This window comes from Eurosta solidaginis, chromosome 4, assembly GCF_040869045.1.
Source record: "Eurosta solidaginis isolate ZX-2024a chromosome 4, ASM4086904v1, whole genome shotgun sequence".
In the NCBI taxonomy this organism is placed as follows: Eukaryota; Metazoa; Arthropoda; class Insecta; order Diptera; family Tephritidae; genus Eurosta; species Eurosta solidaginis.
This window is the reverse complement of record NC_090322.1, coordinates 54,273,666-54,289,536: the sequence shown is the minus strand read 5'-3', so window position 1 is coordinate 54,289,536 and position 15,871 is coordinate 54,273,666. Positions and strand designations below refer to the sequence as shown.

The 15,871-nt window shown below is 39.0% G+C and overlaps 1 protein-coding gene across 1 annotated transcript in view; it reads left to right on the top strand.

Annotated features, from left to right (window-relative positions):
- LOC137248501 (zinc finger protein 11-like) overlaps positions 1 to 11,153 on the top strand; it is a 151,691-nt gene extending 140,538 nt beyond the window's left edge. Inside the window, exon 13 of the mRNA XM_067779455.1 lies at positions 2,553 to 11,153. Within this exon, the coding sequence (XP_067635556.1) occupies positions 2,553 to 3,506 (954 nt within the window). The 3' untranslated portion in view covers positions 3,507 to 11,153. The remainder of the gene's footprint in view (positions 1 to 2,552) is intronic.
- The last annotated feature ends 4,718 nt before the right edge of the window (positions 11,154 to 15,871 follow it).

The following is a 15,871-nucleotide window of genomic DNA, read 5'->3' as shown; positions in this document are numbered from 1 at the left end:
CCAAAATAGCATAGTTAGGATTGATTTTTGAATTTTGGTTTATTTACATATTACGAGCTGGGCCCGTGCGTATCTTGCGCAACAAATATAAACTCTCTTATCAAATATCAACCGAAATCAGCGATCTATCAATCAATTAAAACTTACAGCTTGCGCTGCCATCTGGCGTATGGGAGTAACTGCCGGTAATGCAGTGCAAATATTCAAAATAGTGCCATAGTACAAATAGATTTCTTTGTGTGCTCACAATTGTTTATTTTTAACAAATTATTCAAAAAAAAAAAGCACAACGCCAAAATCGCCCAAAGCTCGCTAATAGCCCGAATCCCCATCTTTACAACCAAAACTTTATTTATAGATTTGGATTCCAAATAACAGCGAAAAAGGGACCCGTACATAAAAACAGCAATTAGAAATAATATATATGATTTTTAGCGAAAAGTGCACGAAACTGCCTAATGTTTACTACAATTCATTGTCCTGCTTATCCTAATAAGTTTTAATAGACAGAAACTAGTCCTAAATAACTATAGAGTAAACCTCATAGTGGAGTCAACAGGTGAAGTAAATAGAAAAAGACAAGATGTACGCTATCTGAAACGGCACGGGTGTATTTTCAACGGCCAAAAGAGGCACCAATTTTTACCACCTTTAAAAAAATAGGAGTAGGAAAATAAACAACTTTCTACAGAAGCCATTACAGAATCTGTTTTTTTAGCATAACAGTGCTTCTAACGCCAGTGCAAAAGGAGGATACTAAGGAGCAGTGGTCGGTTACAGTACATACTGTTAGTATTGAATAAAAATAAAAAATTTTGCCACTTTAACTGTGATGAGCAGTAAAATTCAACGGATGCGACCAAAGTAAACTGACCTCAACAGCAGTTAAACCTTGTAACTGTTTTAGGATTAGGACTTAAAGATTTTAAAATTTTGTAGTCTCTGCGGTTTTTGAGTCATCTTAGAAAAACCAGCAATAAACAAATTAAAATTTTTGAAACCACTATAGGGATTGGATACATTAGCCGTGTTTTTTACACGCGTATACGTTTACGTTTGCGCTTAAAAAAAAAGTTTATCCTCGCTTAGATAATGCTTAGGAGACCCATCTAGCGACAGTGGTTAAACAACTAACTACAGCACAGGGTTTACCAAAAAAGCGAAGACAGATGGTTGTGTCCATAATGGCCATAATGTATAACATATAGATGAATCAGTTGCGATGAATTGAGGACAAGCACCATTTTAAGAGGTGATACATAAAATTAGTGTAGAGGTGAAACATATACACATATTTCAGTTACATCTGAGTATAATGCGTATTGAAATTTAGTAGTACTAATTTTATGCGCTGGAAATTAGAGGTGTATTTAAAGTTTGACGCTTAGCAGTCCATATAAAGTTTAAGCGTAAAAGTCTATATATGTAAAAAAAAACACAGCTATTGTTCGTTTAGCTTAAATTTAGTTTTTTATACGCCTTACTAGATTCATACCTGGCCGAGATATCGGCCTTCATATAGAAATGATCCTTTTGTCTTTGATTATCGATATCTCAGCAAGCAATGATCGCACATAAAGTTAAACATGGATTTCAAGAGCTTGAATGAAATATATTTTACAACTAGCCATTACTTCACTCAAAAAAAATTTTTTTTTTGTCATATGATTTTGAAAGTGCAACAAAAAAGGACTTTTGATGGTGCATGAGCTGGATCGAAAAAATTTAAGAAACCACTTATGTTCAGTGTGCTATTTACAGTTGAATGTGTCCACTAAAACCATACAAAGACCCAATCTGATTCAGCCAGCTGTTTTGTTCTTACACTCGATCAAACTTACGGATTGCCTTACACCTACATGCACGGCAACTGCATGTTGACTGTAACCTACGTTAACAACATTCAGTAACCGAGCAACTTCCACCTCCGATAAATGACGTATAACCACGATTAAAAAGCCAACAAATTTAAATTTGGACGAAATGAATCAAAAATAATTGTTTTTTGGAAATTAATTTTTCGAGTTTTCTTCAGGTGGGAGTTCATTTCTCGAATATCTGGGCTGTTTGAAAATGTACGAACAAAATCGAGGGCTGTAACTATGAATACTTTTATTGAATGCCCCTGAGAATCTAAGTAAGTAAGTAAGTAATAGTGAAGTCTATCTTGCACTATATCAAGCTAGTGGTCAATACTTAGTTAGCCTAATCTTAAAAATTAAAAGAAAACTTGAAATTAAACTCAAATGATTAAATAAAATTGTATTTATTTTTTGATTTATAAGCTTCGTCTCGGACTTCCTTAATATCCTTTCACTCCCAACTTCAGACCAAAGTGGTCCAAAGTGGACTAAGGGAAAATCATCTGGTTATGAAAATGCATAAAATGAAATTAATTTAGTAAATTACTTATGATGTAGTGTAATTTAAGAATTTCGTAGTAAAAAAGTCTCATATTTTGATCGGAATGATTAGTGGAGCACTATTGGAATTTGCAGCCCATGTTTTTTCGCAAATTTTTTTTAATTCCAGTGCCATTGTTTTATTTTCAGAAGAAATCCAAGCCAAAAGCTGCAAACATTAAGATATCAGACGCCATTATAGATGATTCTCAATGTATTATTTTGGCTAAAATATACAAAAAGCATAGATGCCTCTGGGACGAAAACGACATTACATATCGCTTCACTAACAGACGTAGCGATGCGTTGGGCTCTGCATGTAAGGAATTTAATAACAAAACTGGATTGAATTTAACAACATACGAGTTTGAGCGAGAAGTACTAAGAATTAGGAAAATTTGTACATATGAGAAAAAACAAAAAATAATGTGCAAACAGAATAATTTGCCATATAAAGAATCATGCATGTATTATGATCACATTAAATTTCTCGAAGTCGACGTGCTTCCTTTTGTGTGCTCAATATGTGAGGATCAACATCGTTCCCTAGGTGCACTGAAAATCCACGAAGCGACACATGATGGTTCACTACCATTCAAGTGTCAAATATGTGGACGTGGTTTTCAGTTAGGTCTTTATTTGACACAACATTTGCGGCGGCATGCACAAGATCACCGATTTAATTGTGAAGTGTGCAATAAGGCGTTCATAACGTCAACAGAATTAATACTTCATATGCGAACTCACACAGGCGAACGACCATTTATTTGCTATGTGTGTGGGGCGAAATTTGTTACGTCTTCAGGATTGATAGATCATACCATGCGACATGAGAATAACAGACGGTTCAAGTGTGACATTTGCTCTAAAGGCTTTTGCGCACCATCAATGCTAAAGGAACACATAAAGACTCACAAAAAAGTGCGCGACCATATTTGCGAAATATGTGAAAAGGGATTTAAATGTAGGAAGAACCTAGTTCAGCATAGTCGTATTCATGACAGCGTGAAGAGATATGCCTGTAAAATTTGTGGAAAACGTTTTGCGCAAGCAGCGGGCCTAAGTGGGCACATGAAGCAACACGGTCGACTGCAAATTTCATAACGTTAAATAAATAACTACCGATGCATTTTAAAAATAAAATCTGCAATGCAAAAAAATTTCAAACAACTGCTAACTCCATACATTTACAAATTTTGAGGAAGCTGGGTACTTGACAGACTCTTGCCGGTGGAATGACCTTATAAGGAAAGCGGTCATGATGAAATGTAAAAAATATGTAAACATGGGCCAACAATAACAAGCGGAAACAAATCAGTTGACAACTATGAAAACCGTTGTAATGTTACCTTGCACCTGTGGCTGTCATCGAATTGCCAATATTATTGCTATTGCCTTTGGAGTAGGCTCATCTTCAGTTGGAATGATGACGTTTCACGCTAACAGGGTGAATAGCAATGCACTGATATTGGCTCGCACCTTTGTAGTAAAACAAAATAATTATTAATAAAATAATTCATTCAAAAACATATTGAAGAAAATTAAAAAATTGCGATAATTTAAGAAGAAATCGTGATTCTAGAAGTTTGTTCTTAATGTCAGCAGAACTTTGACACTTCTAAATTTAAATATCAGGGGGTCAATTCACGTTCGATGAAGTGATGAAGTGAAAAAAAAATTCATGCTCGCTGTGAAATTAATGTTTTCATTTTATCACACTTTTTCACTTTTCGTTGTGAAAATCTAATAACGAGCACTGTGGTCAGTAAAAAAAAAAATGATATTTTCCGTAAAAAAAAAATTTTAAAGGAAAGTAGTAATTATTTTCAACTTTTCAATAAGAAAAGAAGAAAATGCCCAATCTTCGCCTTTTGATTTCTTTGAATTCTCATCTTCCTCTCGCGACCGCATTGCATTCCATCAGGATGTGTTCTGCAGTCTCATCTTCGCGTTCACGGAATCGACAGAGGCTACTAGACGATACACCTAGTTTATCCATGTGGTCTTTAGCCTGCAGTGACCTGCGAGTATGCCTGTTAAAATTCTAAGGCTGATTTTTGGGAGGTTAATCATGGCTTTATATCGCTTTGAGCTGTATCCTATCCTGGACTTTCGCCCCAGTGTTGTTTGTTCTCTGAGGTACGCTTCTTTTTGCCTGAACTGTTCCCTTATTGTGTGTGACACTATCGGCATGATGGACTCGGGTCCTATTGGCTTTTCCGCCGCCTCCAACCTGGCAAGCTCGTTACCATACACTCCTCCGTGTCCAGGTACCCAAGCTAAACGGATAGTGTTATTGGCCCCTAGATTGCTTATCCTCTTTTACGCACTCAAGGACTGTTCATGATTTAATCTCAACTGAAGATAGTGCCTTGAGCGCAATCCGACCGTCTCTGAGTATAGCGATTCTCTCGCTTGTATATCCCCGCTGTAAATTTATCTCTGCACACCGGCTCATGGCGAAAACTTCGGCTTGGAAGATGCTCGGATATTTTCCGATTGGTAGGGACATTTCGGTTCGGGGGCCGAAGATCCATGCTCCTATGCCCTCCGGTGTCTTCGAGCCATCGGTGTACCATATTATAGTGTGTTCGCGGTGAAGCGCTTCAATTCTGGAGGTATCCTGTGTACACTTGTTCCCCAGCTATATTTCGAAGCGCTTCTCAAACTTAATTAGCTTCCTCGTGTCATCACTGGGAAGTTGGATGAGTGGAATCTGCGCCTTCAGCTTCTCCATGTTCCGCAACTGTATCACTTTGCCTCTTCCGCATCCCTCTTTAGCTACGTTTACTAAAGTACTCCTGGCTGCCTGCTCAATTATTATGTGTAGAGTCGTCAACTTAAGCAGCACCTCTATTGCCGCCGTCGGGCATGTTCGAATGGCTCCCGTAATGCAGACACATGCCAAGCGTTGAAGCTTCGTGAGTGACTTTTGTACGGTCACCAAGGGTTGTCCTTGATGCCCACAGAACTGCTCCATAAACTATGATAAGTGTCACTATAGTAGTGTACATCCATCTTAGGATCTTTGGGCTGCATCCCCAGGATCTTCCTGTCATACGTCCGCACACCAATATTACTCTTGTGGCCTTTGATATGGTGTTGTCGACGTGCTTCCTCCATAAGAGCTTAGAGTCGAACGTGACTCCCAAGTATTTCACCTCGGCCGTGTGCTCCAACTGTACTACATCCATTGCGATGTGCCTCATCCCTTCCAGTTTTCTTCTCCTGGTGAAGGGCACAATGGCTGTCTTGTTAGGGTTGATACTTAGCTCCACCTCGTACACCATTCTTTCGTTAACCTCAATGCCCTTTGCATTATGTCGCAAAGGGTGCTCTCGAATCTGCCTCTTACAATTATAACAATATCACCCGCGTACCCCTGACATCGGATTTCGTTCTCTGAGAGCCTCCGTTGATGTTCATCTACTACCAGGCTCCACAGCAGGGGTGACAGGACGCCTTGCGGGCATCGATTCGTTGTCTTGATCTCTGCTGTACCGTCCCCACACGAGGTTTCGGCAATCCTCGTACGCAGTAGGGCGTTTATCCACATACGGATTGGACGTTGTATCTCTATTCTCTCGAGTGCCCGATTCACACTCTTGTGGGCCGTGTTGTCGAATGCCCCCTCTATGTCCAAAAATGCGCATAGCGCAACGATGCAAGACCCTTTGCACATGATCGTGAACTGTCCTATTAGATATATAGTAGTGATAAAGAGTGATGCATATCACTTGAGGTAAACCCACTTCTTGGGAATGGTCCCCATCCACGGATGCCTGATGTCCAATTTTTAGGATTCTCTCCTCCATATCGGACAAGGGTCTTTGCCGTGAGCTGTTAATGTCACTGTGGAGCTCTGCTTCCTTAATGGCCAAATACTTGGAGCGGCTATTTTGTCTAAATAGAAAGATCCGTTAGTTAAAATCAAATATGTTAATAATAGCATAAAATACTACCTTAGATCACACCAATATGTGCGCCAATTTGGCCATTTAAAATTTTTTTTGTTTTAATTTAAATTTTTCACGGGCAAATTCAGCGGTGAAAAATATTCGTTGAAAGAAAAAAATTTGACAATAAATATAACTTCTTTTCTCAAACTGGGGGTCAATTCACGTTCTATGAAGTGATGAAGTGAAAATTCATGCTCGCTGAGAAATAAAATACATTTTTTCATTTTATCACATCACTTTTTCATATTAGGCGATTCGTGTTCTTTGCAATACTCGTTGTGAAAATCTAATAACGAGCACTGTGGTGAGTAAAAAAAAAATGATATTTTTTGTCAAAAAAAAAAAAATTTATTAATGAAAGTAGTAAATATTTTCAGCTTTTCAATAAGAAAAGAAGATAATGTCGAATATTCGCCTTTTGATTTCATTGAATTCTCATCTCCCTCTCGCGACTGCATCGCATTCCATCAGGATGTGTTCTTCAGTCTCATCTTCGCGATCACAGAATCGACTTAGGCTACTAGACGATATATGTACCTAGTTTATCCATGTGGCTCTTTAGCATGCAGTGACCTGTGAGTATGCATGTTAAAATTCTAAGGCTGCTTTTTGGGAGCTTAATCATGGCTTTATATCGCTTATCCTCCTATCCTGGACTTTCGCGCCAGTGTTGTTCTCTGAGCCACGCTTCTTTTTGCCTGAACTGTTCCCTTATTGTGTGTGACACTATCGGTATGATGGGCTCGGGCTTTAGGCTTTTCCGCCGCCGCCAACTAGGCAAGCTTGTTACCATCCACTCCTCTATGTCCAGTTACCCAGGCTAAACGGATGGTGTTATTGGTCCCTAGACGGCTTAACCTCTTAACGCACTCAAGGACTGTTGAATGATTTAATCTCAACTGAAATAGTGCCTTGAGCTCAACCTGACTGTTGCTGAGTATAGCGATTCCCTCGTTTTTATATCCCCGCCGTAAATTTATCTCTGCATACCGTTTCGTGGCGAAAACTTCTGCTTGGATTGGTAGGGACATTTTGGTTCGGGGGCCGAAGATCTCCGCTCCTATGCCCTCCGGTGTCTTCGAGCTATCGGTGTACCATATTATAGTGTGTTCCTGGTGAAGCGCTTCAATTCTGGAGGTATCCTATGTACACTTGTTCCCAGCAATATTTTGAAGCGCTTCTCAAACTTAATTAGCTTCCTCGTCTCATCACTGGGAAGTTGGATGAGTGGAATCTGCTCCTTCAGCTTCTCCATGTTCCGTGACTGTTTCACTTTGCCTATTCCGCATCCCTCTTTAGCTATGTTTACTAAAGTACTCCTGGCTGACTGCTCAATTATTATGTGTAGAAGCGTTAACTTAAGCAGCGCCTCTATTGCCGCCGTCGGTCATGTTCGCATAGCACCCATCCATGGATGAGTCCTCTTCCATATTCCTCTCCCGGGGAATGAAAGGGGTGAAGGTTGCCCAGGGAGCAATTATCGGCATACAATAGTCCGTCCTGTCAGGGATAAAGTCGAAGGCTAGAGTGTCCAAAGTCAGAAAGCCCATAGCCCATATCAGTGGATCCCCTAGTGCGTAATAAACAACTTTTTAAAGAATTTTGGCAATTAGTGCGTCTAATTTATTATTTTTTTCTGTTTGGGCATTTAGCATCTCTTTAGCCTCATTCTTATGGCTCTTCCTCTTCTCCATCTTTTTATATCCCTCCCTCTCATTCTCCTTCCCCCGGTCTCCCCCTCTCACTCTGCCTTTCCTCTCCTCCCTTTCTTTTCCCTCTTTCCCCTTTTCCGTTCCGTTTTTCTTCTCTCCTACCCTTCTTTTCGTTTCCTTTTCCTTCTCTGTTTCCTTTCCTTTTCGTTCTTGCCTTCCCCTTTTTCCCCTTCGCCTTTTCCCTTCCTTCTCCTTTACATATCCGTCCCCCTCTCATTCTCTTCCATCTTTTTATCCCTCTCCTTCTCAGTCTCTCTCGTTAGTTCTCCCGATCTCTTACTCTTCTCCATTTCCCTTTCCCTATACTTTTTAATTTTCGTTACCGTTCCCTTTTCCTTCTCCTATTCCTATGCTTTTTCTACCCTTATCTGTATTCTTGTATCTGTTCTTATTTGTCGGATAGGGAACATTCTCAATAAGTGGGTTTACCTCGAGTGGTATGCATCACTACTATATATATTATACTAGCCTTTACCCGTAGCCTCGTCCGCAAGGAGAAAATAAAATATATGGACTATTCACGTTAACCTGCTTATCAATTTATTTGTTTTAAAAAAATTGTCTGCCTAATATATTTCATTTTTGTAATAGAGTAAGAAAAATATCTAAATGAGCTGATAACCTGATAGGATCCCCAAATGATAAAAATTATCCAGAAAAAGCCATAAAATGACCCCGACGGTTTTGCGGACGGATCCTGAAAACCATACAGAAATGCTCCCGGAAGGGTCTCCAAATGGTCCCAGAATAGTCCCGAAAAAGTCCCGAAATGACAACGACGCGATTCTAGACTGATCCAGGTAACCACACAGAACTTATCCCTGAAGGGTGCCCAAATGATCCCGAGATAGTCTCGAGAAAGTTCCGAAATGACACTGACGGGCCCCGGATGGACCCCAAACACCATCCGGGAAAGGTCCCTAAATTATCCCGAGATTACCCCGACGTGATCCCGGACGGATCCCGAAAACCATCCAGAAATGATCCCGACGGGATCCCAGAAGGGTCCCAAAATGATCTCGAAATAGTCCCGAAAAAGTTCCGAAATGACCCTGACCGGGTTCCGAAAATTATCAAAAAATTATGCCAGAAGAGTCCCGAAATAGTCCCGAAATTACCCTGAACGGATGCCGAAAACCATCCAGAAATGATACCAGAAGGGTCCCCAAAAGACCCCGAATTAGCCCAAAAATGTTCAGAAATGACCCTGAGGGGATCCCGGACGGATCCTGAAAAATATCCAGAAATGATGCCTGAAGGATACAGAGAATTTCCCGAAATAACCCCGACGGGATCCCGGACGGTTTCGGAAAACCATCCAGACGGGATAAAAAGTATCCTATGTCCGTCTTCTGGTTCTAAGCTACCTCTCGTACCAATTTTCAGCCAAATCGGTTCATCTGTTCTTGAGTTATAGTGTAACTAACACCACTTTCTTTTATATATACAGATTTATCACGGGCAACTTCAACGGTGAAAAAATATTCGTTAAATGAAAAAAATTTGACAATAAATATCACTTTTTTGAAACTGAATCGCATATCAGCTGAAGTGGTGAAAAATGCTTTCACTTCACGACTTCATAAAACGTGAATTGACCCCCAGGACTGGTTGCTTTTACGAAACAATCCCCTTCAACGAAAATTGTAGTAGAAAAGTAACTTAAGTAGTATATTAGTAGTGTCACTAATTTTGTAAATGCCAAAACGTTTTGGGGAAGTTTTTAATTTTTTTGAAATATTTCGTGAAATTACAAAGATATTGTTTTTTCGTTATTTTAGAGAGTTTGTTTGAAGAACACCGTAGTTCAATACATTTGACATGTGATGGGTGTATGAAAAGAATTCTGAAATGGAGCGTTCTTCAACCAAATTATGAGATAGTACGTCTTTGAAACAAACGCTAAAATAATTTTTGAAAAATATTTTGAGATAAAGCGCGCTCGCAAGGTGATACTCCACTCGACAAGATCTCGCAAAAAAAAGGCTGATTTTCTTAGATCTTTTAATTCAGGCTTTGACTTTGACACTAGAGTTCAGTTTAGGTCCGGTCTTGCGACATAGGGACAGCATTCACCCATGTATTTTGAAACTTCGGAAAGCTCTTTTCCGGATTGGAATCGTTACGGATAAACCGTTCACTTAGAATATTCGGAACACAATCCGTTGATACCACCTCACTCGGTCCGAGTATAACATTTCGTTATAGCATCTCTAGTATTAACTAATGGCATTTTTGCATGAGTAGAAAGTCGACTTTTTTACGTTTAACCACGAATTTTAATTTTGGTTTAGGTTTGGATGTTCGTTGGTTTACGCGAGTACACAATTCCTTAGTTTCCGTAGGTTTCATGCAATTTCCTTTGTTCAGCCACACTATTAGATTCTGGCATATTAAATAAATTTACCATAAAATCAGAGAAAAGTACTAAGGAAGTTTTCATAAAATTTTATAAATTTTCCTTAAGATCAGAAAAATAATACAAAGGGATTATGTAGTTCAGTACTTATCTGGCAATGGTGAATTGTTTGCTATTCTATTTCTCCTATTTCTACTACTAAAATGATAAAAAAAAAAAATTCATAAATTTGCAAAAACAAAAAACAACACAGTTGATGGATGTCAATTCGATTTGGGAGCAAGTTGGCTGCAATTGTGAAACATTTTGTCAACCGAGCAAGCCTCTTGGGATTGAATCAAGAAATGAGCTGCGCTTTTAACGGTTTCAAAGCTTTTTCATGTTATGAACTCTACTTATGCGAGAGATAACCTCCGGGGCTACGGAATTCGCCAAGGGTATGGATTTATATAGACTTCCTGAGAAATGATTTATAGTTTTATTCCCTTGTCTGATCTGCCTCAGAAAAATGATAATTGTTGCTGTTTAATTGATTATTAAAAAAGAAATCGAAAAATTTACTACAGTTGTCAGATAATTCCATTTAGATATAATATTCGTATATGTAATAAATACAATGACAACTATTTATAGAATAATAGTTATATAGTTAAGCCACTAGACATAATTAATTTGTTGTTTATATTTAGTTAATATTATATTTATCTCTGTATAAGATGGATTCATCACTTTAAATTCTGCTTATTTAAATATACATATTGGGAATGGGGGTTCCCCCGGTCCCGGGGTTTCTCAGGGGGCCCGCGATTTAGAGGTACTAAGACATTTTTTTTAATTCAGGAGAGTCTTTAGTTGTTCCATCTGCAAATTTTAAGCCGAGTTTCAAAAGCGACGAATATTTATAATAATTTTTTGCCTGGGCCTCAGGAGACAATAAAAACATCAAACAAAAATGTGTTTCTCAGGGGGCCCACGATTCAGAGGTACTAAGACATTTTTTTTTTAATTCAGGACAGTCTTTAGTTGTTCCGTGTGCAAATTTTAAGCCAAATTTCAAAAGCAACGAATATTGATAATGATTTTTTGCCTGGGCCTGAGGAGACAATAAAAACATCAAACAAAAATGTGTTTCTCAGGGGGCCCCCATTTAGAGGCACTAAGACATTTTTTTTTAATTCAGGGGAGTCTTTAGTTGTTCCATGTGCAAATTTTAAGCCGAATTTTAAAATCAACGAATATTGATAATAATTTTTTGCCTGGGCCTGAGGAGACAATAAAAACATCAAACAAAAATGTATGTTTACATGAATCCGAAATCGTAAAGTTTTCGTGGTGATACTGATGAAGGTTCATCTTCAAAAATTCTTCCAACAACACCACCAACTCTGTATCAAAATCCAGATTATTTAAACGACTTCGATATCGGTACCGTGAATAATGAGTTTTTGCGATCTGAAGAAGTCAACGAAATAATTCGTCGAGGTCATCAAAAGTGCCCTGTTATTTTTCCACGTGATTGTCATGACGAGGCATTTCCTACCTCGTTGTTAAACAGAATCTTGACAAATGCAGAGAAAGTGGAACGTCACTGGTTAGTGTGCAGTGCAAGTAGCAATGCTTTTTATTGCCTATCATGTCGTCTGTTACTTTAAATCGACCTAAAATTTGTTGTGCGGATATTCGAAATTCCAGGTATGGAAGAAGCTATACGAAAACTGCCATCACACGAAAATACTCAAGATCACGTTAAATGTTATATTCAATGGCGATTTTTACAAAATCTAATTCAAAAGGAGACTACAATTGATACACTTATCAATGAACAGCTAATCACTGAAAATCAAAAGTGGAAAGAAATTTTATATATAATTTTGGACACTATTTTATTTTTGGGTTAAAGAAATCTAGTTCCAAGGCGAAGGTATATATCTTGGTGAACGAAACGATGGACATTTTTTGGGCATCTAAGATCTCATAAGCCAATATGATCCGATACTTAGAGATCATTTCGAGAAAGTCAGGATTTCACAACAGCAGTACACACGTTAACAAGTTCACTAACTTTCCCCAGACATTCAGAACGAGTTTATAGAAATTTGTGCAAAGCACGTGAGGGAAACTATATAGATCAAGGCAAGAAAGCCAAGTATTTTGCTATTATCGTTGATGCTATGCCTGATGCTAGTCACGTTGACTACGCTCATTTTGCGCTGACTCCATTTCAATTTGAAAGCAACAAATTTTACAATTCAAGAACGGTGTTTAGCTTTCGTGAATTGTAACCAAAAAACTGGTCAGAAAATCGCTGATCTAATTTGCCATACTTGATTGAAGATTTTCGGGCACAAGGGTACGATAACGGTGCCAATATGAAAGGAGCTTACAACGGAGCACACGTCACATTCTCGACAAAAACTCGAATGCTGATTACTCGCCTCGTACAACCCACAGCCTCAATGTATGTGGTGTTGATGCTGCAGAATGTTGTACGGATGCAATTACTTTCTTCGGAGTTGTACAAAAATGTTTTACTATTTTCAGCAGCACTCCACAACGATGGGACATCCTCAAAAAAAATGTACGAGCTCTGTTCATAGTCTTTCAGCCAAAAGCCAAATTTGACTGCGCAAGCATACGGCGATATTACCGGCTTTTTTAAGTACATCAACAAGTTCGAATGTATCTTGCTGTCCTCAATTTGGTTCAAAATACTGACTACCATTAATGAAAGAAACGTGGTCCTCCAAGCTAAAGGCGCCACCATAGATGCTGAGGCCCGACATCTAGATGCCTTATTAGCTGGTTTGAAGTTGATCAGGAACCAATGGGAAACAATTTTAAATGAATGCAAAACAGTTGCTATTCAATTGAACATCTCGCCAAAGTTTCCGGGCATTCGAAAGAGAAAACCCAAAAGAAGTTCTGAAGATAATTTAAATGAGATGATTACGGATGATTCAGAGTCTGATTTTAAAACCAATACATTCGTGGTGATCGTTGATTCGGTAATCACTGGCATTACTGAATGATTTGCAGTTATGAGAAATTTGAACGAGACGTTTTCCTTTTTGTGGCAATTTTAAGACATGGATGCAACTACGTTTCGGGCGAGCGCAGCAAAATTTGTCGAAAAATACAAGTCGGACATTTCTCAAAGCTTAGAATGTGAAATAATTCACTTGCAACTAATTTTGATAAAGGTTTGTCACCATTGGAATTGCGAAATGTCATCTACATATGTTCAAATTCTGTATACGATTTTCCCCAACATTTGTGTTGCTTTACGTATCTTTTGCACTATACCTGTCACTGTAGCTAGTGCAGAACGTTCCCTCCGCGTCCTTTCAAGAATCAAAAACTTTCATAGATCGTGTTCATCTCAAGAGCGAGTTTCCGGACTTGCCACGCTTTGTGTTGAATCCGTTTTGGCAAGACATTTAAATTTTGATATTATTATAAAAATTTTCAGCGAAAAAAGCAAGTAGATCCACTGTTTGATATCCGAACTTTGTATATAGAATAATTAAAATTTATAATCATCATTAAATTTATCAGAAATGTATTAAGATGCTACCAAATAACTAGAACAATTATTTGAAACATTATATGAAAACAATATGTGTGCCTTCGACAGCACGAAAAGGAGCTGCCTATATGCCGCTATGTCTGAATTTGGTTTCCCCGCAAAACTTATACGGCTGTGCAAAATGACGTTGAGCGACACCATCAGCTCAGTCAGAATTGGGAAGGACCTCTCCGAGCCGTTCGAAACTAAACGAGGTTTCAGACAGGGTGACCCCCTATCGTGCGATTTCTTTAATTTGATGCTGGAGAAAATTATACTAGCTGCAGAACTTAACCGCACTGGAACAATATACTATAAAAGCGTGCAATTACTGGCATATGCTGATGACATTGATATCGTCGGCCGAAACAACCGCGCTGTTAGTTCTGCTTACTCCATACTGGAAAAAAAGCGGTAAAGATGGGCTTGATGGTGAATGAGGACAAAACGAAGTACCTGCTGTCATCGAGCAAAGAGTCAGCGTATATGCGCCTTGGCAACCACGCTACTGTTGGCAGCCATAATTTCGAAATAGTAAAAGACTTCGTTTATTTGGGAACCAGCATAAACACTAGCAACAACATCAGCACTGAAATCCAGCGAAGAATCAATCTTGCCAATAAATGCTACTTTGGACTAGGTAGGCAATTGAAAAGTAAAGTTCTTTCTCGGCGAACGAAAATCATACTCTACAAGTCACTTATCGTACCCGTCCTGCTATATGGGGCAGAAGCATGGACCATGACAACAGCAGATGAAGCGGCTTTGGGAGTGTTCGAGAGAAAAGTTCTTCGAAAGATTTATGGACCTCTACGCGTTGGCGATGGCGAGTACCGAAGAAGATTTAATGATGAGCTGTGCGAGCTATACGCAGACATCAACATAGTCCAGCGAATTAAAACGCAGCGGCTGCGCTGGCTAGGCCATGTTATGCGAATGAAAGATGATGCTCCGGCCAAGAAAGTGTTTCTATCGGAGCCCGCCTATGGAAGCAGAGGTAGAGGGCGGCCCCCACTCCGTTGGAAGGACCAGGTGGAAAACGATTTAAACTCCCTTGGTGTGATCAATTGGCGCCGGTTGGCGGAGCGAAGGAGCGACTGGCGCGCCTTGTTGGACGGCCATAACCGTTTAGACGGTTAAGCGCCAATTAAGTAAGTAAGTAAACAATATGTGGCTGTTAAAAAAGAGTTTTATTTCTACGTTACAATAAAATAGTATAAAAAGTAAATATTCTGTGTTAATTTTATTGTCATATTTATTCCAAAAATCATTTAGTTGATGTGGTAAAATATTTTTTTGATGTAATTTATCAATAACGATTCATGAATGAGACGTCATTAATTCAAGTAAATGTTGTTGTAGCAGTGCTTCGCCCCACCTAACAGCTGCGACTGATCACAAGTTAATCAAATATATTAGTGGATTTTTTATAGGGGGCCCGTAAATTGTTTAGTCCCGGCCCGGATTTTCTCTCTACGGCCCTGACGGTGCACCACCTAATTTTTATCGAAATTTATCAAAGGTCGTATCAAAAGACGCGTTTCGACCTCTGTTTTAAGAATCCGAAAACGAAAATTAAATTTTTGTTTCTGTCAAAGGATATAAGCAAAAAATCGGTTCAAATTTCCATGTGGTTGTTTCTTTTTGCCACATTTGATGTACACACACACTAATGCAGAAAGGTGTTCTGCGCGCATTTAGTTTTGATCCCCAAACCAGTGTCGGATCCGCCCAGGGTAATTGTTTATAAGCGCGGCCGAAGCCCGCCAACAGAAAGGTGTTCTATGCAAAAAAATTGTGGATCGGGCCCCATATTCCGGCCCTCCGGGGTCGTTTACGGTTTTTTGTAAATAACTTGACCGAGATAAAATTTT